The sequence below is a fragment of the Ptychodera flava genome, chromosome 17 (genome assembly GCF_041260155.1).
Source record: "Ptychodera flava strain L36383 chromosome 17, AS_Pfla_20210202, whole genome shotgun sequence".
NCBI classification, from domain to species: domain Eukaryota; kingdom Metazoa; phylum Hemichordata; class Enteropneusta; family Ptychoderidae; genus Ptychodera; species Ptychodera flava.
In genome coordinates this window covers 37413293-37437662 of record NC_091944.1, presented here as the reverse complement: position 1 = coordinate 37437662, position 24370 = coordinate 37413293, and the positions used below count along the sequence as shown (strand labels likewise).

The following is a 24370-nucleotide window of genomic DNA, read 5'->3' as shown; positions in this document are numbered from 1 at the left end:
GGACGGGATCGAATGTTTATGTCTGTGTAAATTACGGCCACGATTAGTGTCCACAGGAGGTTGTACACAGGCCAATGTGTTGACATGCAAACAACAGATTATACGACACTGAATATAACGGCGAGACCGGTATACATGTACAGAGAAACAACGTTTCATGAAGCCCACAATGCTTGTAGCAATAACAGATGTACTTCAACAGAAATGACAAAGGTACAGTCAATCTAGGACGCCGCTGCAACTGGCGTTATTACGTTCCGAATTCGGCTTACCCGGGCTCTGGCTGCAACTGTACAAATATTGCAGCTAAACGATAGCGTAGATGTCGTGCCATTGCCAAGATACTCTGCTGTTTCTGATCGTTTTGTCTACAGAACTACTAAAAACTCTCTCAATTCGACAAGAAAAAATAATACGGTTTGAAATCGGTGCATTAATTTATATTTATAAAAATAATAAAATGTGACATCACCGATCATAAGAAACGTGGTGTTGAAGAACATAGGCCTATATTTTTGAACAGAAGACTACGGCGTCCATTTCTGTAAGTATACATGTAATCTAACTTTAGCAAACTTGCGAGTCAAACATCCGAAGAGTAACGTCAATATTTTGGTTTTGTTCTACTCATGTTATAAAATAAGTCAAATTTCGGGAAGTATCTGTACATTTTCGATATCTGTGCAGCGCGCAGCGCAAATGTGTAAACCGACTCTGCATTTATCCATCCTAAAGACCATGATCAGTTCGCGACTGCAGAACCCCCCCCCCCCCCTCTCTCTCTATCTCTCTCCCAAAAAAGTTTAGCCATTTGATGTTTTATTTTGCCGACATTTATTTAACGGTTCACGATCACAGCTCAATGTTGATGTCGATTTTGATTTACGAAGTTTCTTCGTAACTAGAGACATGTCACGGCCTGGAGCTAGTTATCACTATAAAAACATTCTGTGTAAACGTTTTTGCTTCCGAATGGAGGTGACAGGTGACTTCGTGTGTAAAATATGAATGGCAATATGAATTTCACCGTTAAGAAAGTCTATGACTTTCAAACTAGTCGCACAAACAACAATAAACATGGCGGAGCAACGATACCGACATATTTTTTTCTCGACCTCTGATGAGAGCGACTCGGTGAAATTTTCCAACCTGGTATTGGTTAGTATTTGGCTTTGCCCCGTGTGCTGGGTATGTACACGTAAACTAATTATACAAAAGTTGTATTCACTGTAAATCAATAAGCCTTTCGAACACGAAAGATATTCGGATATCTGAACCTCAACATCGGTTACGCAGCTCGAAAGTTATCCTCCGAAACAGGACAGGAACATTGGTCAAAGCCGGATTTCGTATGGTATATAGATATGGAAACACGCAGCTCTTTGTTAGAAAGCATGCAATGCATGATGCTCCCTAGCTTGGTCCTTGGATTGTTGCTTTCCGTCTCGCCCCTACACACCATCAATTGTCTAACAATCACAGGATTCAGTCACATGTGTCTTCAAATTTTGATACATTAATTCTACCAATCATCAAGCACGGAACACATCAAAAAACAATGATCGCGGCTACGGGTTCAAGGACGTTCGAATTCACGGGGAGAAACACCACGGATTTGTCGCAGAATTGTTATAACTAGCTTTATCTGTTTATGGAGAATATGGGCGATCAGCGTATGGTCGCACATCGAATCGACGCCAAGATAAAAATATGATGTCCGAAAAGTTTAGTTTTGTTTTATTCAACTGAGACATCGCCTTTGTTATCGCCTAAACATCCTCGGGTTTTGTTTTCGGGCAGACTGCAACATGAATATCTTCCCAATGCATAGAGTACGGCCGTTCACGCAATCATAGACCCATGTGCTTTGGCAAACGCTCGGGCCAATTTTTTGGACGTTGGTTAGAAACTAATGACAATATATAGGTGAAGATGTTACATCTGTCAAAGAGTATTGAAGATTAAATTACTTTCATCGATCGATAAAGAAGAGAAAGAATGAGTCAGTGAATATGGAATCAGAGACGGGAGAATCGAGGGTTTATGATCAATTGGGAACAAAAATATTCGATTGACTAACACAACCAAAAAGGAAATTTTATTCAACTTTGAAAAAAAGTCACCACCTTTCGTTGGCATAGGATTCCATGGCAATGGACCAACACATGATGTCGTTTAGGTCCTCAAAAATCTTCTAAAACAGCACGATGATAGTAACTAAAATGAATGAACAAATTAAAAGCCCGTATTTAAATGACACGATATCAGTTGTCGTTTCAATTTTTTTCCTTTCTGTTAGAAACTCCACGATGATGTTTTGGAAATCAAATGGGAAATGCCATATTCTCGGTGCTCCGATCGATCCATCCATTGAGGTAAATTTCACTGCCATGATCCGCCCATGGATGTAAAAAAATAGATGATCCGCCTCAGTAAATATCTGAAGTTTCTACAGGAAATCTCTCGTCCGTTCACGGATCTTTTTTCGTCTTTCATTTTAGTTTCAAGTTGTTTATAGGGTAAGGGAGCTTGAAATCCATCAAAACATCACTCCAGGGTCTATGATCAAAAGCATGAGCGTGTTTTGTCATCAGCTGTCAGCAGGTCGTTTTCCGAACCGCGACAGGGACTCGGAAACCCGCCATAGTGTCACAGGACACTAGACGTAGATTGCATGTAATTGTATGCTATCGTTTGGTCAGTTTCAAGGTTAATTGACTCTGAATAGCCTAATCATGGTTGTGACTCCCGTGTTTGACATAACTATATAAATACCCATCGGGATTGAGTGTTCACGGCGTTCCCTTTCACTTTGACCAGCACTTTGAATCAGTCTGTGAATCGTACGTCCCAGCCCGATCAATCTCCCGCTGATTTTAAAACCTGGTAAATAAAGTTCTTCGTAGTCTGATATAATATTCTATTCTCCATTATGTAAAGATGAATGTCTCATTCATATTTTATTTAGACGAATATATCAACTTCTTGGTGTTTGGAAATAAGAGTGTTGCAATAATTTCCATCGGGACTTCAATGATGAATTCACTCAGCGGTTCGCTCATGATACACAGCACTGTACTTCCATGGAGATTGTATCGCTGTTTTAGCAATGACTTTGATCGTAAGTTTTCATTCGACCAAAGTGATGAAATAATGCTGACAAGCACTAACTATGTACAGTCCGAGTTCACTTCACATTCTCACTATCGATCGCACTTTCATAGTGAGCACGTACACTTCAAGCCCTCACATTCGCTCTCCTAACTTTAGCCTCGCACTTGTCGATTTCCGGTACCCTTACATACCTTACGTCAGGAAGTCAGTCGTAAGGACGGTCGCATTTGCTGTTTGCACGTTAAATGAGAGTATCAGACCAGGTCTCAAATTCACTCGCAAATGTGCATCACAAAGCGAAAGGGAGTCTCAAGTTCAGTCGCAAACGTGATCGCACTTTGACTCTTCTATGAACTGAGAGTCTCAGAATCAGTCGCATTCCTTATCATTTGGGGTCGTCATGAATTGGAAGTAGCAATTATTGGACGATTCAAAGGCCGCAGAATTAGAGCAAGAATTACGGTCCAAGAGGTTCCGATCAAACAAGGGAATGAGTATGGAATGTTCGGTTTACGGCTGCACCGCCTATTCAGACACTGAGACAGCCAGGACACTCTCGCCATATACTGAGTATAGAGTTACCCTACGAAATGTATAATGGCAGAGATATTTGGCCATCGAAATAGTTTGAGAGTAAAATTTAGCGTCTTTTTTAACCTGTGAAAGTATTTACCGACAAGGTTTGGGTAGAAACTACAAACAGATTTAAAGGTCGATTTACGATGCAAATGACACTCGACTGGCTCGGAGTTACCTTCCCTCTCGGGTGATGTTATTACATACTTCACATACGTGTCGGAAAAAATTACTTCCATCCTCCGCATTTTAGTGACACATTTCACCATATTTCCTACGAAAAACATGAATATTTCTTTGAAATCGCCTGACTAAACTAAAATAGACTATTAATACCGTGGTTGACATTGAAACTTCGCAATGGCGCAGAGTAAGGGCGCATTTTGGGCGGCGCAATATACCGGCGCAAAATGGGGGCGCAGTTTGAAATGCGCCGGCGCAGTTTGCAGGCGCACTTTGGTGATTTCAGACCGCTTACATAGCTCAGGGTTTGCAATGAACTGGAAATGACCTTACAGGGTTTGTTATTAACTAACAATGGCTATACCAGGATTGCAATGAACTGGTAATGCAGGACTCGAAATTAGCGGTAGTCCCGCTTCCACAGACTACCAACTTTTCTTTGGGACTACCAAAATCCATGAAATGGTAGCCCACACGGACTACCAAAGACCGGGGAAATAAAATTCAGTCAGTACTTGGTGTGCCATGTCCGGTCCGTCACTTTAGGATGGGCTAAATTGCAGTCAAATCCAGTTGGACACAGTAAGGCCAGACTATGACTTTGTGATGCCAATTACAAAGACAACCAAAGTTTCCATATCCCAACTGATGCACTTGGATGACAGGCACAGGAAATGATGGCTGATGAAAACGCATTTTCATAATATTTTGATCATAATGTATCACTCGTGGACAATATGCCTCCTCCCTGCAGAAAGCCCATGGTCTATTTTTAGCATTGCAACAGTATGTCTAGTCTCAACATGCTGAGAAGGTCATAATTGTTGTCATGACGACTATCAAAATTTTCATACAACTCTGAGAATGAAACGAGTTGTCAATAGGTCACCAAACTTTTGAGTGTCACTGTTGTTCATTAGGCAAAAAAAGACTTTCTGGTCACCGCATGCATCATTTCAGAACCTGCACATTGTGGCATTTTTGGGGGTTACATACTAATCAGTACAGCTATCCTTGATATCCCTGTTTGCATGTCCAAAAATGCTAAACAGAAAACGAAGTGTTATGCAGCCAGTGAAAAAAGACAATAACTGTTGCATCAATAGTGCCAAACCAGCATTGTTAAGAATAAAAACGGGAAAAAAAAGAAAACCGCGTCGTCGCATCACTTTTGCTGAATGTCAAGGACCAGAATTTTTTTTTTTTTTTTTTTTGGGGGGGGGGCTTATACCTGTTTCCTTTTGGTACTAGGTGTGTAAGTATTTGCATCAAATGACTAGAAAATTCACTTCATGGGCAGAATCTTGATAAATTGCTTTTTCTTGTATATCCCTAAACTAAAATATGCATGGGCTCTGGGCTACCAACTTCAGAAAATGGTAGCCCAAGTGGACTATCAGGGGAAAAAGTTTGCCTAAACTAAAATATGCATGGGCTCTGGGCTACCAACTTCAGAAAATAGTAGCCCAAGTGGACTATCAGGGGAAAAAGTTAATTTCAAGCCCTGAAATGACTATACAGGATTTGCAAATGAACTGGAAATGCCTATACAGGGTTCAAATTAACTAGAAATAACTACACAAAGTTTGGGATGAATTGGAAATGACTATACAGAGTTTGCAATAAACTGGAAGTGACCATACAGGGTTTGAGATGAACTGGAAATGACTATAAAGGATTTGCAATGAACTGGAAATGACTATACCGGGATAGCTGCAAAATTGTATCTCTACGACCGAATGCAGTAAATATGTAGGATTCCACACCAAGATGCCTCATCATGTGCGACGCGCTTATTTGGAACACTACAGGGCCATTGGCATTGTAGCACTACTGGTGAGCAAGGTTGCAAAAACCAAAACTCACCGACCATCACTGTAGAGCTACAATTTTGCAGCTAATACCGGGATTGCAATGGACTGGAAATGACTAAACAGGGTTTGCGGTGAACTTGTAATGACTAACAGTACTAGAGATTTCCCATAATACATCATGATTTGTACCAACGTAGATTCCCCTGTCAAGTCTACCACGTCTCCCATGTGTAGACAAATTCCTGGACTAGTTGTAAAAATTTTGAAAACGTAGTTTTAAGGACACATTTCTTCTCAATTCCAATTTTAAAGGATTAAGAAAATTGTGCTTGATTGAGAGAGGAGATAGGATTTTTGTAAATTTTCCAGTGATTGTGTCGTCAGCCGTACAGAATAATGTGATGGAAAATAGGGAGACTAGTTGCACCGGTTTTATGAAACAAAAGGTTATTGATTTTTTCCAAATAGAAAAGACATAAAAGAAATTCACATGCTAACTTTTTTCAGAGAATGACCCCTTCAGCTGGTCATAACTTGTTTTCCAAAGCTGTGACATTTGTAGTACCTGCAGAATGCGACTTTTATGGTTATTTGATGGTTTCTTTGAAATTTATACTACAATATTTCAACATACTTTTAATAAATAAAATTAATCAATTATCGTGAGACTTTACATTATTGCTTATGCAGAACTGAAAAAGTTATGAGAACAATAATGTCATTGGTACAAATCAAACTGCATTGTGGGTAATTTATTGTACTGTGTGACTATACAGGGTTTGCAATATACTGGAAATGGCTTTGGGGTTTTTCCTTTCCAGACTTTTGCCAACATTGCCTCTTATTACAATTTCTACAGTTCTGCTCTTTGAGGTATTGTTTACAAAAGTGGTGAGCAAACTTTAGACGTAGACATCGAAAATACAGCTTCTCTGCATTTTTTCTCACTTGTACTGAATGAATACAGTCTTAAAATGCTTGACTTGCTTGTCTGCAGATTCATATATTTGAGCTATTTAAAATGCTTGTTTCACTGTCAGATCATTTTCTGCACATAGTTTCTTGTGAACAGTAGGATCTTTTTAATAGTCCACATATAAATCTGTCACACAACTTGTGGCAAGGCTCCATCTAGACAATATTTTACATCAAAAGAGCCAGCAAGGATTCTCAATTCTAACAACTATTTGGCTGCAGTCTCACCTTCATGTTCATTCCTTTCGCGGAAGTTAAACCTCTCAGCAATTACTAAATGCTTCAGATTATAATATAGATTCAGAATGGCCATAAACTCTTCATAACTTTTTGAAAGCAGGTGTATTTGGAGTGACAGCATGTCTCACAACACCATGTGTTCCTTCCAATTACAGTCCAAAAGATTGCCAAATTCTTACCATCTTCTTCAGTGCCATTGCCGCTGTCCGACACTATGGCAAGTTGAGCTCTCAAGCTGGGGTTTGAAATATGCTCAAGCTTCTAAATCGAGTACAGATTCATCTTTCTGTATAGGCTGACAAATCATTCCTTTTCATAAACTCTTCAATTTTTCTAAGTTGAGTCGTGTTTCAAAGTTGAAATCCTACTGACTGCACCAATAAAATTACTGCCCACTTCAACATGTGCTTTTCCATATGTAGAATTGCCAGCTCATCAGACCCTCTAAGTCAGTACCAATTGATAGGTCAATAGGTTAAACAGATCAAATTAGCATAATCAACTACTACAAAGACAGTCTGCTGACTTGCAGCGTGTTTGCAAGTTATATCTGATTGGTCGATTGTCGATATTCACGACAACTTAGGGAGTTTATTTGTATTATTTAATTATAATGGTAAGATTGTGCCAACCAATTGGATAAGAGCTTCCAAATTGCTGCAAGTCAGACCAGGGGAACACACTTACCTTGGCCTTTCACCGTATGTGAAGATTTCCCATAACAACACACCATAACCCCAAACATCACCTTTGGAATCATATTTTTTATTACTAATACTCTCTGGTGCATGCCTGTAACAGTAAATCACAGTGAGACTTAGATGTCAACCTGGTTTCAAAAAAATTGTAGGTGTTTTTGCTTTTGCAAACAAAATGTTAACTTGAACAGAATTTTGAAAATATAGTGTCAACGACACTCTACTCACATTTGGTTAGATGTGATACACCAAAATGAGAGTATGTCAATTGTTTACATTTTCATAATTGTATACACAAATTTTGAACACCTAATATTTGCATTTTACTCAGATATATTGATCTTAGCTGGTGTTTATATCCATAATTATAGTCTTAACAGTGTATCAGATCTGCTGTCCACTGGGTGAATGAACAATTTATTTAGCGACTGTCTATCACAGCAGTGGGCCTGTTGAGATACAAGTAGACACTACTGACATTTGAAAAACTTATTCAGATAGCACAAGTCCAGATGCTTCAAAAGTTGGGACTGAATGCCGATGTCTTCAACATTTTCTTTGCTGACAGGACAATATATATCTATCATGTGGGTCACAATTTTCAGAATCTCCAGTCATCAAATTACAAAACTAAACTAACTAATTTTCCAGAGCTCATGCCGCAGTGTCCATCTTGCCTTTGTGTTCATAAACAACATGGATCTATTTTGCATATTCACATCACGCGATATGCATGATGAGATTCTAACAAAGACATGAAGCCCTTAAAGCCCAAACCTCCTTGAAGATAATCTCCTTACTGGCGATGGGATGAAAAAAATAAAACACAGTAACTTAAACAGAAATGTGGCAGAGAAGTGTCCATCTCTCTACTGTCTATGGTTTTTCAGCCCCCAAGGACATCGTCCTGGGAAATTTATAGGTTTGGTCAGGTCCGTGTATGCATGCGTGCATGCATGCATCTGTCTGTATGTCTGTTCATGCAAATTTCTCAGAGATGTCTGGAGTGATTTCATTCAAACTGGGTACAAGGATTACTCTCTACGTCTTACACATGCGAGGTGACTTGTTTTGTGATATGATCCACCACGCGGCCATTTTGTTACCAGTTTATCATGTCCCGAGCCATAACTCAGGTACGTCTGAACTGATTTTATTAAAAGTTCGTTCAAGGACATTGACCAATGTAATACATGAGCACGTCGATTTGCTTTACGATATGATTCAATATGGCTGCCCGGTGGCCATTTTGTTACAATTTTTTTATGTCCAGAGTCATTACTCAGACATATTTCAATCAATATCATTCAAAGTTGGTACAAGGACATTGACCTATGTCATACATATGAACATCAATTTGTTTCATGATATGTAGTTGTCTCAAGTCAATTAAATGCTGATTTGCATATTTATTGAATTTTTGTAATTAGGCTGATATGTCAAGAAATAGGACATAATATTTCATGAAAATTGTTACAGATTTTGAGCTCACATTGCTTTGACAGTAAATAAAGACATTTATCAGTGTCATGTTAATGTTAATAAATTTTAATTGCATATTTAATGAACTTTCCTTAAGAGTGATATGTCCAGAAATACTTCATCAAATTTGATGAGACTTGGAACAGATGTTGATCTCACAGTGTTGTATATACAATTTAATGACACTTAGCAGTATCGTATAAATTAATTGAAGGTTAGCATGCACATAGTGAATTTTGTTTTGAAGGTGAATGTCCAGAAGCATTGCATCAAACTTTACAAAATATGGTACAGGTGATAATCTGTCAGTGATATAATAGGATGCAAAAATGTTTAGCAACATCCTGTTGATTAATTACTAATTGATTTATTTAATGATGTTTTGTAATTAGGGTGGTAGCCCAGATTGGTTTTACATTTCATCACCATGGTGACTCATTCTCGGCCATTAAGCCCCATCTGTATCACAGATTTTTAATCACAGATGCAATTAATGAAGAGGACTCTTGCAATCAAAGTACCCACTAACAAGAAGGGACTGTGTCATCAACGATGACTTGTTTAATATACAAATGATTATTTAGCTGTATGATCCAGCATATTACAACTGCAGAATGAATTTGACATGATAAAAAAACAGATGGGCCTGAGCAAGTAAATAGAAAAAATAAACATTCACCTTGTACTATATGTGGACACAAACACTGAAGTGGTTGCGGGAAACTGGATTGTCAGGCATTTTCATCATAGGTAAGCAGTGTAAGTCTGGTTTTGCTTGGGTGAAAATTTGCAGTTACAATAACTCTGAGCTGAAACAACTGACTCCATATGAGTAATTATTTGTATTACAGCATCATTAACACAGGCAGACCTCAAGACTTAAACTCTTGTGAGTAAAATAATTATTTGAAACAGCAAAATTAACCCATGCATAACTTAAGACTTACACCCTTGTGAGTAAAAATTATTCAGCAAAATTAAGACAGACCTTAAGACTTACACTCTTGAAGACTGTTCACATTACTTTTGTCTTCTTTCAACAGTAAATCACCTAGTACAACAGATACTTCTGTAAAAATGCAAACTTTTCATCACGAAAATCACAATAATCTTGCTGCAGTAGAGCATAAATTAAGTATAATGATCAAGATATGTATTTCCCAATATAATCAGAAGATCGTAAGACTAAATAATTTTTAATTATTTAATAAAGAAAAGATGATTTACCATAAAATTGGGTTCTCCTGATGTGATTTTTGTCGATAATACAGGCTGCTATTGCTACCACCTTTCATATGTCTGGCTAGTCCAAAATCACTTATCTTGACAGAATCCATTGTGGCAACCAATATGTTCCTTGCTGCCAAGTCACGATGTACAACTTGTTTACTGGCAAGATACTTCATCCCCTACAATGAGATAGAAGGCACAATCACAAACAGCAATGAACACTTACAAAGCAATTTACTGAGCAATGCAATACCAGTGCCAATTATTAATCAGTAATTTGTAGATATTAAACCTTTATGACTGTCTGATAATCAAACATAAGAATACAAAATAGACAAAGGGGATTTGAATTTTAGCAGCCATATATGTTGATTAACACAACTTTAAAAATTCTTAAGGGCCAAAGCATATCCCTTCAGACTTATCAACCTGAATTATGGAATCTGAAAAGAGTTATAAGTGGTAGTTCATTGTTCATTGTGATAGGAAATCCAAGTTGCAGGTGGTCAATTTCAATCACTTCCAGCTATAGAGAGAATGTGGCCAATGCATCAACCTACATCAAATATTTTATACTTCCTGAATTCCAAAAGACATTGACAATCTGTAGGATTTTCTTTGGTTTGCCCTTTACACAAAAACACCTTCAAATAGGACTTGCTTGCTGAGCAACTCTGGTCATTTACTAAATATTTGAATTACATCTTGGTTGTGAGACAATTATTATGGTTAACACAGTTAGACGCTGACATCCTCTAAACTTTATTGAAATCTTTCATCTGCAACTCGGTGAATATCTTCATGGAAATTGTACATGTACAGTGTTGTTAAACTACTGACAAACCCTGATGACAGGGTTGCTATGCTACTACCAGACTCAGATGACAGTGTTGCTATGCTACTACCAGACTCTGATGACAGTGTTGCTATGCTACTACCAGACTCTGATGACAGGGTTGTTACACTGCTACCGGACCCTGATGACAGTGTTGCTATGCTACTACCAGACTCTGATGACAGTGTTGCTATGCTACTACCAGACTCTGATGACAGTGTTGCTATGCTACTACCAGACTCTGATTACAGGGTTGCTACGCTACTACCAGACTCAGATGACAGTGTTGCTATGCTACTACAAGACTCTGATGACAGTGTTGTTACACTACTACCAGACCCTGATGACAGTGTTGCTATGCTACTACCAGACCCTGATGACAGGGTTGCTATGCTACTACCAGACTCTGATGACAGTGTTGCTATGCTACTACCAGACTCAGATGACAGTGTTGCTACGGTATGCTACTACCAGACTCAGATGACAGTGTTGTTACACTACTGACAAACCCTGATGACAGGGTTGCTATGCTACTACCAGACTCAGATGACAGTGTTGCTATGCTACTACCAGACTCAGATGACAGTGATGACAGGATTGCTATGCTACTACCAGACTCTGATGACAGTGTTGCTATGCTACTACCAGACTCAGATGACAGTATTGCTACGCTACTACCAGACTCAGATGACAGTATTGCTGTGCTACTACCAGACCCTGATGACAGTGTTGCTATGCTACTACCAGACTCAGATGACAGTGTTGCTATGCTACTACCAGACTCAGATGACAGTGTTGCTATGCTACTACCAGATTCTGATGACAGTGTTGCTATGCTACTACCAGACTAACAACAATATTAAAGTCAAACTGTTGTGATTAAACATGCGTTGTAGTATAACAATGTTTGTGTTATTTTAACATTATTCTAACATTAGTTTCTTTCACTTAAAAATTACTTTTACCCAGTACAATAATTCATTACATCTTCCCAATGCTTTAAAACTGCCCCTTACAATCTCCATGTTTTCAAATACATGAGTACAGCTGCTATCTTTATGGTGAAACAAAGCCTGATAAAGATGTCCTTAAGATTTAAAGTTTGTCAATCAACCACAACTGCACATATCTAATTGTTCCGGTCACACCTTTGTTGTTTTTTGGCTCCTTTATTCAAGCAAGGGCATGTCTTATACAGAGATGTACAGCATTTTAAAAATTGCCCTTAAACTTTGAAAGGGTCTTATATTATAGGGTTATTCACAAAATACGGCCCTGTAAGGACGAGGGCTCAGTGAGTGACGTATTGGACGAGCGGAGGCGAGTCCAATACGTCACTCACTGAGCCCGAGTCCATACAGGGCCGTATTTTGTGTATAACCCTATTATTATACACCTCCCTCCATTAATCGTCCGTCGTCCGTATAAACTAATTCTATGGTAAATTTTGAGGGATGCGGCACGCGCGATATGAGTGGAACGCACACGATTGTTGAAATAAATTGCTACAAACCCCTGAAAATTCACGCGTCTCCCGTATTCGGGACTCCGCGTACTATACAAAATAAGGAAAGTTTTTGGACGGTCAAACTGCCATAGGTTACGGCAGTAGGTGTATAATATTTGGTATTATACTTGAACAAATACAGCGAACTTTAATATGAAATGGAATGGGAATATGACATTAAACTGGTACAATAATCATTTCCATTAAGGTAATACATTACCAGGTCCATGGGACATTTATGGTTTACAAATTTAAGTAGGACCATCCTGAACCACCGATAATTAGTGGTGGTATCAGGTGTCCAGAATATAAGCGTACCCTGCTAGCATGCTACACCCGTTAGGATTGTTCCCAAAATTGTCTAAATATTGTATGAAATGATACAATAAGAATCACTGTAATAAGTCAAAGCTAGAAATGCTCTCGCTAACCATTTGGGTGACCAAGGTGTCATATTTGGCCACAATGTTGTCATATTGATCGTAAACTGTTTAAAGTCTTCATGAGTCTTTTTGATGTGTATCCCTGTCTCACTAGTTTTGATACCAATGAGCTGTGTCTAATTTGAAAACCAGACACAGTGACATGGCATGGCGTGATGTGACATGGTGACAGCATGGCGTGATATGGTGACATGGCATATGGCATGATGTGACATGGTGACATGACATGGCATGATATGAATATGAAAGCAGCTTACCTCAGCAACTTGTAATGAATAGGTACAGAGAATCTTTATGTTTAACTTTTTATGTTTGTTGAGATGACTGTTCAATGCTCCTTTTGGAAGGTACTCCATCACCATCATTAATCCAAGTACTTTATCTGCTCAGTCATCAAAATAAGAAAATGTTATTATAAATATCATATTTTAATACCATCAATTTAATGGTCAGTACTTAGTTAATCTACTTATTAATCAGTTGAACAGACTCTGCCTTGACCTTTTACACAGTATTTGCCTTTCATATTTTCTGACACTGCAACGATGATGGATCTAAACGGCAGCCTAAGGTATCAGCATTCACTTAGCGACTGCAATGCTTGTGAGACAACATGGACAAGTACATTAATGGATGTTCTCAATCCCTATGGTTTAATTCCTGTTTCAGGCAAACAGCAGGAGATAATTCTGGATAATTCTATGTCCTGTATTTTACACTTCAGCAGGTATCTTTAGATATACCAGGTTTTCAAAACTACAGTATTGACATTTGTCTTGCTATTTATCATTGTTGTACCATATACCTTGGCAAATTCCTTTAACTTTGACAACTCTCTCACAGTCCAATTCTGCAGTACGTCGGATTTCTTGCATAAATTCTTCTGTGTGGCTTTTGTTATTGGCTAATGGCTTAGGGAGTAGTTTAACTGCAACCTCCTCATTTTTCTCTGGAATATTGGGATACCGCTTCAAGATGCCTTTCTTTACTAGTCCATAATGCCCCTAATAGAAAAGTTTTGAAAATCAGATAATTCAGTTGTGCTCGGTCATGAAGACCTTAACATCGATTGAATGTCACTCGGATGTTTACATATCACAATTCACCTTGACCACTCTAATAATTACATGTCACAATTCACCTTGACCACTCTAATATTTACATGTCACAATTCACCTTGACCACTCTCATAATTACATGTCACAATTCACCTTGACCACTCTAATAATTACATGTCACAATTCACCTTGACCACTCTAATAATTACATGTCACAATTCACCTTGACCACTCTAATAATTACATGTCACAATTCACCTTGACCACTCTTACACTTCCATGACACAAATCACTTTGACCACTCTGACGCTTACATGTCTAAATTGATCTGGACCACTCTAATACTTACATGTCCTAATTCCTCTTTCAAATCTAGGGAATCAATTTCAATATGAACAGGATCTAGAATATCTGCCAAGTCATCTTCAGTAAGGATATCTCTGGACTGTAATGGCTGGGGTTGAGGCTGTAAAACACAAAATGCAAATGACTTATGTTTTCAAATAATAATACTTCATTGTGCTTACGATTCAAGGCTACTAACAATTTTTTTAATAACAAACAAGAGATAAATATATGAAAACAAGCGACCTAATGGCCGATATAGCTCCGTTGTGTTTATGTAGAAAATAACTATTTTTGACACATGTTGATGAAGAAGGTGGAAATCTTTGATAGCTCATTTCAGTGGCTAGAAAAAAGTGGCTAAAATAGCTGCAAAAATACACAATTGAAGATTTCATCATAATTTGAATATATCACATTGAATCATCCCTAAGAACATGTCAACCAAAGCTATCTGACGAATAGTTTTTGAGAATGAAATTTTCTGACCAAAAATGGCAAAAATTGCCCCCAAAAATAAAAATTGCAGATTTCACCATAATTTCAATATATCATATATTATTAAAATAATCCCTTGGAACCTATATATCAAATATCAAAGCTATCAACTTGCAGTTTTTGAGAAACAAATTTTTTGACAAAAAATGGCAAAAATTGCCCCAAAAACAAAATTACAGATTTCATCATAATTTCAAAATATCACATTTAGTTCATCTGTAGGAACCTGCATATCGAATTTCAAAGCTATCAGACCAGTACTTTTTAAGAAATACATTTTTTGACTGACAAAAAATTGAAAAAATTGCCAAAAAATACAAAATTGCAGATTTCATCATTATGTCAATAAATATCATTAAGATCATCTGTAGGAACCTGTATACCAAATTTCAAAGCTATCAGATGAGTAGTTTTGGAAATACACATTTTTTGACCAAAAATGGCAAAAATTGCCCCAAAAATACAGAATTACAGATTTCATCAGAAATTCAATATATATTACTTAGTTCATCTATAGAAACCTGTATACCAAATTTCAAAGCTATCAGACCAGTACTTTTTGAGAAACACATTTTTTGACCAAAAATGGCAAAAATTGCCTTAAAAATGCAAATTTGCATATTTCTGCACAATTTGAACAAATCTGAAATAGATCATTCCTTGGGACCTATGTACCAAATATTAAAGCTATCTGACTGGTAGTTCTAAAGAAGAAGATTTTTAAAGATTTTCTTACCAAAAACGACAAAAATTGCCTTAAAAATAAAAATATGCAAAGTTCACCACGATTGGAACAAATCTAACTGAACTCACCCTAAGTAAACTGCGTAACAAATTTCGAAGCAATCAGACAAGCGGTTTCAGAGAAGATGATTTTTTTTTTACCAAAAACAGCAAAAAATACCGCAATTATACGGTGTCACTCAAATTTGATAAGAATTGGTACATACCAAAGATCAACAATAAGTGTTGTTTCTATCTGTTCAGTGCAGGAAAATTATACGTTGATGTTATGACAATTTCTGCACAGTACAACCAGAAAAACAACAAGAAATATTTACACCAGAAAAAACAAGAATGACAAAAGTAAATAAGGTCTGAAACTTTAGGTACTGAAGGTCAACTTTAGCAAATAGTCAACTTTAGTTTCAGTTACTGCTACCACTCCCAAACATAATAGGTACCCTGCATACAAATAGGTTAAGGGTCAAAATCCTCTTATTCAGATGTGTGGGCTGATTCAGTTACTGCAACCACTCCTGCAGGATTTCCCTTTTTCTTACCTCATTTGCACATTTTTGACACTGACGTGTTCATTTGAAACAAATTAACATCTCAACCCCTGCATCTACCTGTACACCAAATACTGAGACGGTAGCTTTGGTGGTATGGGAGCCTTTGTGTGTGACAGACATACATCCGCACATACATACCCACATATATACATACAGACGCCACCGACTCATCATATAAGCTCTTTTTGGTATTAATATATAAAACCAAATATGAGCTAAAAATGCCCAAAAAATAGAAATATGCAAATTTCACCACGATTTGAAAAACCTTAAGTGAGGTCACCCAAGTGAACTGCATATAAAATTTCAAAGCAATCGGACTTGCATTTTCAGAGGAGAAGGCAATTGTTGACAGACGACGACAGACAACGACGAAGGATGACGACAGAAAAATCAACCTATTTTATAAGCTCCACATCACTGACAGCAGAGCTAAAAATTTTTGTCAGACTCCGCACGTACAATTGCCTGCTACATGCAATTGCCTTTTTGCCCACTTAGATTGCATAGATTACAGTAACTTTACAATATGTTGTACCAAAGTGTTTAAATAAAAATAATTCATTATGCTAGTTTTAAATGACTAAATCTGTCAAAGATGTTAATACTCCAATGTAATATTGATGTTTTGTCATAATTGCTTACAGCATGTAGCATGAAAAGTATAATGAACATTGATTTTGGAAATGGGAAACTGAAATGAAAGGCTAACCTGCAGACTATGCTGAACGTTCAGTTGGATTTGAGTCAAAGACAATTTACCAATGAACACATTTGTATAGAATTATAGGAAGGAAGCACTTTAAAAAGTTTACATAATTCTGTGTCTTGAAGAACAATGGCCCATACTTAGTTCAAAACACGTATTTCATAAATTTCTTTTGAACACATTCAACCTTATCTACAAGATTCTTTTGTCACTGATTTCAGATGAGAAAGCAGTATTTGAAGCCGCCTCATACCAGGCGATATACTGGTACAGGGTCTTTAAAGACTGTACATAACAGAAATCTTTGCAATAACAGTTTAAAAAGCAAAGGTTATGCATTGCTTTCTTAACACATTATCAATATGCTCAGAGAAGTTTATGGAGTCAAAAGGGCACAACCTTTTGTTGATTAATAACAAATTACATGGTGCTGCAATAGGACCTGATAAAATAAGCTATGCATTTCCTGTCTCTATAATAAAATTTGTAATGAATACTAGAATCTGACATAGATAATTTAATTGCAATAGTAGAATCTGATATGGGTAGATACTTTTGCGATATTTCAGTTTATCATCCCCTGCCACAGAACTGTTGAGATACATTTTGTTTTGTTTGTTTTGTTTTGTTTACAGATAAAACATACTGATTTAAGACCAGAGATTACTGGTATATGTCAAAATTGTTTGGAAAGTCACATCATAGCATCAAAAATACAAATTTGCTCCTACACTATATATTGAAGTCATCTAGCCTCAGCAATATAAGGTCTTACAAATCACTATGGCATCACAGTTGGTGTGCTGTAAGGCTAATTTGTCATTTTCCCCTCAAATTATCCGATACTCAATTTCCTAAGTAAATCTACTCAATTATGCATATTTCAATTATATGTTTGAGTATGCAAATCAGTCAATAATGAGATATTATCATTAGAAGACATTCAGTGGCCTAAAACCATGCATTATCTGGCTCAAATTGAGAACGTACACAAGGATAGGTAGGATTTTGGAGTTTGCAGACATGGACATGATCCTTAGCTTCTAGCTTAGAATAAATCAATATTATGTACGTACTTGATCTATCCCAGAGGATGACGTTTCATTGGTAAAATCTTCTGAATTACTGGAATTTACGGGTACATCAACAACACCGCTGTCTCCTCCATTAGCTCCATTGTGCATCTCAGTTTCTGGCATATGGATTTCAGATATAGATCTTGACCACTCATGGGGTAATCTTCCACTCTCAAAAGTGTCTGAAAACATAAAAAATAGTTTAAGAAATACTGTGTTTCCATTTGATCATAACTGATGTATATTTGATATATCAAACATGAAAGCTATCAGACAAGCAGTTTCTGAATATCTTGGATGAAAATGACCAAACTGACCTGATAAGTTACACATGCAATGTCTCCAGCACAGAATAGAATTTGAATGGAGTTATCTCCAGCATTGTATAGAATTTGAATGAAGATATTTTGAGCATTGAAAAGAATCTGAACAGAGTTATCTCTGGGCATCCATAAGTACAATTTGACAGCTATCAGCTGAGTAGTTTGAGACAAGATGTTTTGTCTGATCATGACAAATGTCCCCAAATTTTTACAGTCTGATGCGAATATCATCTGCATCTGAAAACAGCTGTAATACATCTTCCATATTGTTACTGAACCTACCTGCAGGTATCTTCCTGAAATCTCGCAAAACACATTTAAAAGGTGGTCTTTCAATGGGATCTTGATGCCAACACTGATTGATAATACTGGTCACTGAACATGGTAAGCCATCCAATGGAGGTCTTTTCCCTTCCAAATACATCTTTCTTATCTGAAATACATTTCATAGGTTATCATGATCATGATTACTGATTGTGCTGAGAATGACTCCAGGGGACAGACAGATATGGACTGAATTCAGACTCTGAGCCAAAGCTACCATGTACGTACCTAAGTCATTGACAATGATCAAGTCATTATTACTTTGAATCTGATTTGAATCTACAGTACCTGTCTTATTGACATTTTTATTCACAATCTTGCATGAAAGATAGATATCAGTACAATGGATTGTTTTCATAGCAAGATAACATTTGATGATGGGTCTGCCCTTCATCATAAATGTACACAAGACAGAAAGTACATGACTCACATCTTCATGTCGTCTTTTCTGAAATGGTTCATGTCCAAGACTAAAAACTTCCCAACAGCAGACACCATAGGCAAACTTATCTAAATCTCTATTTGCTCTAACTCTGCACACTAGATGCTCCGGTGGAGTCCATGGTACTCTGCATAAAAACATCAAAGGATGAAATTCAGCTACATACTTGGAAAAATTATCTATGAATTACGAAATGTTATTATAGTAATTCCTCTGATAACATTTGTACAAAAACCAGTGGACTACCTCTTGATAATTCTTTTTCAAAATGTATTAACAAGTAGCAAGTCATTATTTAGCACTTGTTCATTCATCTAGAAAAGAAATATCTTCATAATTTCTTTCTTCCAATACTTACTGGAAGAACAAAAGTCTATGAATTAGAAATTTGAACTCAACTGACTTACCTGTTAAGTCTAGCTTCATGGTCTGCTTTTAAAGCATAATAGATATTTCCAAACAATGGATCTGCCAACTTGACATGGAATTGGTTTGGTTCACTTGCAACTAAAACATTCCTTGCACAAATACTACCATGGACCACAGATTGCTCCTCCTGATGACAAAAGAGGTTATACTGTAATATTTTCTTCACAGTATTCACATGAGAGAACTTAGAACCTAACACATTAAGGAATTATAAACAAGAATCATCACATCTTCAGCATTCAAGAGGATTAACAGACTGATCATAAAATCTTGAAATAATTACCAAGTATTCCAGAGCTTGAGCAATTTGAATGACTGCCTTTAGTAGATCCGCTGGTTTCATGTCTGGACCATGCATTTGTAAGTATTTGTTCAGAGAACCAAACTGCACATATTCCATGACCAATACAAATTTTCTGACTCCAATAATGGGGATCAAATGTGGATTTTCCAAGAACAGGATCTTGTCAGCACTTTGGAAAAACACCTGGGGCAAAATTTAAATAAAGTTACATACATGATAAGAAAATGTACGAAAGATAAAACATATTCTTAAAACACGCGACCTAACGGCTGATATAGCTCAGCTGTGTTCATGTAGAGAATAACTATTTTTAACACATGCTGATGAAGAAGGTGGAAATCTTTGACAGCTCATTTCAGTGGCCAGAAAAAAGTGGCTAAAATAGGTGCAAAAATACACAATTGAAGATTTCATCTTAATTTGAATATATCACATTGGATCATCCCTCAGAACATGTCAACCAAAGCTATCTGAAGAGTAGTTTTTTGAGAATGAAATTTTCTGACCAAAAAAGGCAAAAATTGCCCCAAAAAATAAAAATTGCAGATTTCACCATAATTTCAATATATCATATATTAAACTAATCCCTTGGAACCTGCATACCAAATATCAAAGCTATCCACTTGCAGTTTTTCAGAAACAAATTTTTTGACCAAAACTGGCAAAAATTGCCCCAAAAATACAAAATTACAGATTTCATCAGAAATTCCATACATATTACTTAGTTCATCTGTAGAAACCTGTATACCAGATTTCAAAGCTATCAAACCAGTACTTTTTGAGAAATACATTTTTTGACCAAAAATGGCAAAAATTGACAAAAAAATTCAAAATTGCAGATTTAATTATAATTTCAACACATATCATTTAGTTCATCTAAAGGAACCTGTATACTAAATTTCAAAGCTATCAGATGAGTAGTTTTGGAAATACACATTTTTTGACCAAAAATGGCAAAAATTGCCCCCAAAATACAAAATTACAGATTTCATCAGAAATTCCATACATATTACTTAGTTCATCTGTAGAAATCTGTATACCAGATTTCAAAGCTATCAGACAAGTACTTTTTAAGAAACACATTTTTTGACCAAAAATGGCAAATATAGCCCCAAAAATTCAAAATTGCAGATTTCATCAGAATTTCAATAAATATCATCAAGTTCATCTATAGGAACCTGTATACTAAATTTCAAAGCTATCAGATGAGTAGTTTTGGAAATACACATTTTTTGACCAAAAATGGCAAAAATTGCCCCAAAAATACAAAATTACAGATTTCATCAGGAATTCAAAATATATTACTTAGTTCATCTATAGAAATCTGTATATCAAATTTCAAAGCTATCAGACCAGTACTTTTTGAGAAACACATTTTTGACCAAAAATGGCAAAAATTGCCTTAAAAATGCAAATTTGCATATTTCTGCACAATTTGAACAAATGTGAAATAGATCATCTGTAGGGACCTATGTACCAAATATCAAAGCTATCTGACTGGTAGTTTTGAAGGAGAAGATTTTTAAAGATTTTTTTACCCAAAACGACAAAAATTGCCCTAAAAATACAAATATGCAAATTTCACCACGATTTGAACAACTGAAGTGAGGTCACCCTAAGTGAATTGCATATAAAATTTCAAGGCAATTGGACTTGCGCTTTCAGAGGAGAAGGCAATTGTTGACGGACAACGACGGAAAATCAACCTATTTGATAAGCTCCGTGTCACTGACAGCGGAGTTAAAAACGGGCATCCATTTGTTTTCTACAATGTGTTGGTTTTGTTTGTATGATACAAACATAGGTATGGCTCAATGGCTGTGAAATGGATTGAACCACACACTGCGGACTCTGTTCAATAGGAACATGCAATCTATTATTATATTTTTTATTTTTTTGTAACACAAATAAACAAGATTTCAATGTATTGGAATGACTACTTTGCAAAATTTATGCATATGCATGTAATGTAGTAACACACTGGATGTAGTCAATCTGAAACACTACATAAAGGAAGCTATTCAGATACACAAATCATATGTAAATTTAATGAATATTGATGAGTATGTTTTTCCTTTCATGTTTGAGTAGTCTTATGAAATTACAAAAACCACTTACTTTTTCAAACTTTTTTTCACATTCTTGATTTGCAAGACTCTTAATAACGACTGTATTGTGAGATGATGCTGGATCCTCTCCTGGTAGATTTGAAAAGTACTTTCCTTTGTGAACTTTTGTAAATTTTCCTCCACCTAATTCTTCTTCAAAGGTTAATGCATCTTCTTGGATCCACACACCACTTTCGGAATTATCACGTCTGTAACCTGGCTTTGGTGACCTAGGAATATCTGGACCATTGCCAGCCCGTTTCAACAGCAAAGACTTCTCTGTAGAATACAACAATTATGCGGCTTTACGTGACTTAGTGAATCATATAACCTATGCATCAATTGCAATACAATCAAGTTAAAAGAATGGTAATTTACCAGTGATATCTCAAGTTATTTCATAACTCAAACAAGTTTTTTGCTGCTCCATAAAATACACACAAAGACACAGCTTCTGTACATTATTGAGTTCCAAAAAATTAACCGTACAAGTCCAAACCATTACACAGAGACACAATCTTAAGCTTGACTTGTCAAGATACATGTGTAATGATAAATTCAAATCAATTAGACTAACATTATTCTCTTTATTGTGTAGTCAATATCACAAGCAATACATTAAGTTTTACAAGTAGATAGAATTCCCCATTTATATCCTACCAGTACTATTTACTGCTAGTAGATCAGATATTACTGTAGTATCTATCTGTCATATAAAACTTAAAGGTATACAATCACCTGTAATCTAAATATGCCCATATATGGTCAAAGGGACATTCCTTGGTATTCAAAATGCCCATGTGAGGGCGCTGTTTTTAAAAAGCGGCCAACCACTTAAAATCTGTGATTGGTTAGATTTTCTCTTTCCACATAACTGTGGCAAAATTAGAACAGGTGACAGTATACCTTAAGATCTAGAAATTATTCACAGCCAAGTTATTTATAAAATTGATGGACTGTACATGACAGATATAGGTCAATTGGCTAGAACTTATAAACAAAAGTTTAGTTCTCATGTGAACATTGTTTCCTAAAATCAGATGTACCATGAATATATACACATCTTTAACTTTTCCAGCCTCCTGTTGGGACACAATACAATGACCAGCAAGGTAGCAGGAAAGATTTCACTGTATTCATCCAAACTTCAGAGCTACACATAGTGATTTTAGTCAGCTTACCTTTAGGCACTGGCGGCACACACACTTTCAATGGCACTTGTAAACACTGGTTTGGTGTTTTGTATGTTTCAATGAATTCACTGAGAGTAGACATCTTGTTCTCTCCAGGAAAACTTATTTTATTGTCTGAAATTATCAAATCAGTGGGAAGAATATTACTCTAAACATTTCACAAAAAGTGCTTCAGAAAGGCTATCTTTCAAAAAAACATTCATGTTACTGACCTTTTGACAATGGATTTGATTGAGATTTTAACGAGCTGCCCTCTGGCCAATATAGCCCGCTGCTTTTCTTGCAAATTTATGGCATCACATTTGTGCTATTAACATGATTGACAACACTAAAGAAAGGCATCCCATACCAGTATCTCAATGCAAAGGTTATTCCAATTAGAAATCACAGATTACAGGCAACTAAACAATCAATACATGTAGTATGTATCAATACATGTAGGTTTTATTATTGGGATTATTATATGGGGTCTACATAAAGAGAGCAAGCTTATCTTTCAAAATTTTGTTTGATAGACCATGGAGTAAAAACTCTATTGGAAAGACATATCAGAGACATGGAAGTGTAAAGGATGTATAGTAATTTGACTGTAGAATTGCATAGAACTATGTTTGGAATAAAATAACTAACTTTTTTAGGACGTTTTTAATAGTTTCAAAAAATACCTAGATCACAGAACAGGTGACCAATCAAAAAGAGGTTTACAACAGCCATGCGTTATGTATTGCAGCATTATATATTAAAAACATAAGCTGATTGGCTTTGCAAAGCACAATATTTAAACACAATCTTCTATGGCAGTGGGTCAGATGAGACAGGGCAACAAGCTGCTGATTAGAATGGCAAATAACAAGTAAAGGTGGAAACACTGCTGTCCCTACATCTGAATTTAATCAGATTGCATTATCACAGAAGATGGTAAATAAATAAAAAGCTGAAAGGTTGAAAATACATGTACAGTCATAGCCTTAGTACACAGGATTAAAACTCAATGGCAGTAGCCACTTTACAAGACATGAAGAGGCAAAATGATCTCTGTCTTCAAAGCCATGTCAGGTGATATACATGCCTTCAGATGACCATAGTAATTCATTACTATCAAACTGTATGACAGTAAAGACCTCATATTTTAAAAGAATTCACTGGAAAGGCTATTAAGAAATGATTTG

General features: G+C 36.4%; 1 protein-coding gene across 1 annotated transcript in view; it reads right to left on the bottom strand.

Moving 5' to 3' along the window:
* LOC139116248 (tyrosine-protein kinase JAK2-like) overlaps nt 1-24370 on the bottom strand; it is a 42567-nt gene that overhangs the window by 5641 nt on the left and 12556 nt on the right. The window contains exons 6-17 of the mRNA XM_070678838.1: nt 23190-23315; nt 22019-22287; nt 19880-20083; nt 19575-19723; nt 19156-19294; nt 18684-18834; nt 18079-18260; nt 14505-14621; nt 13903-14101; nt 13355-13479; nt 10310-10491; nt 7590-7694 (exon numbers count right to left, since the gene is read on the bottom strand). Coding sequence (XP_070534939.1) covers nt 7590-7694; nt 10310-10491; nt 13355-13479; nt 13903-14101; nt 14505-14621; nt 18079-18260; nt 18684-18834; nt 19156-19294; nt 19575-19723; nt 19880-20083; nt 22019-22287; nt 23190-23315 — 1948 coding nt within the window. The remainder of the gene's footprint in view (nt 1-7589; nt 7695-10309; nt 10492-13354; nt 13480-13902; nt 14102-14504; nt 14622-18078; nt 18261-18683; nt 18835-19155; nt 19295-19574; nt 19724-19879; nt 20084-22018; nt 22288-23189; nt 23316-24370) is intronic.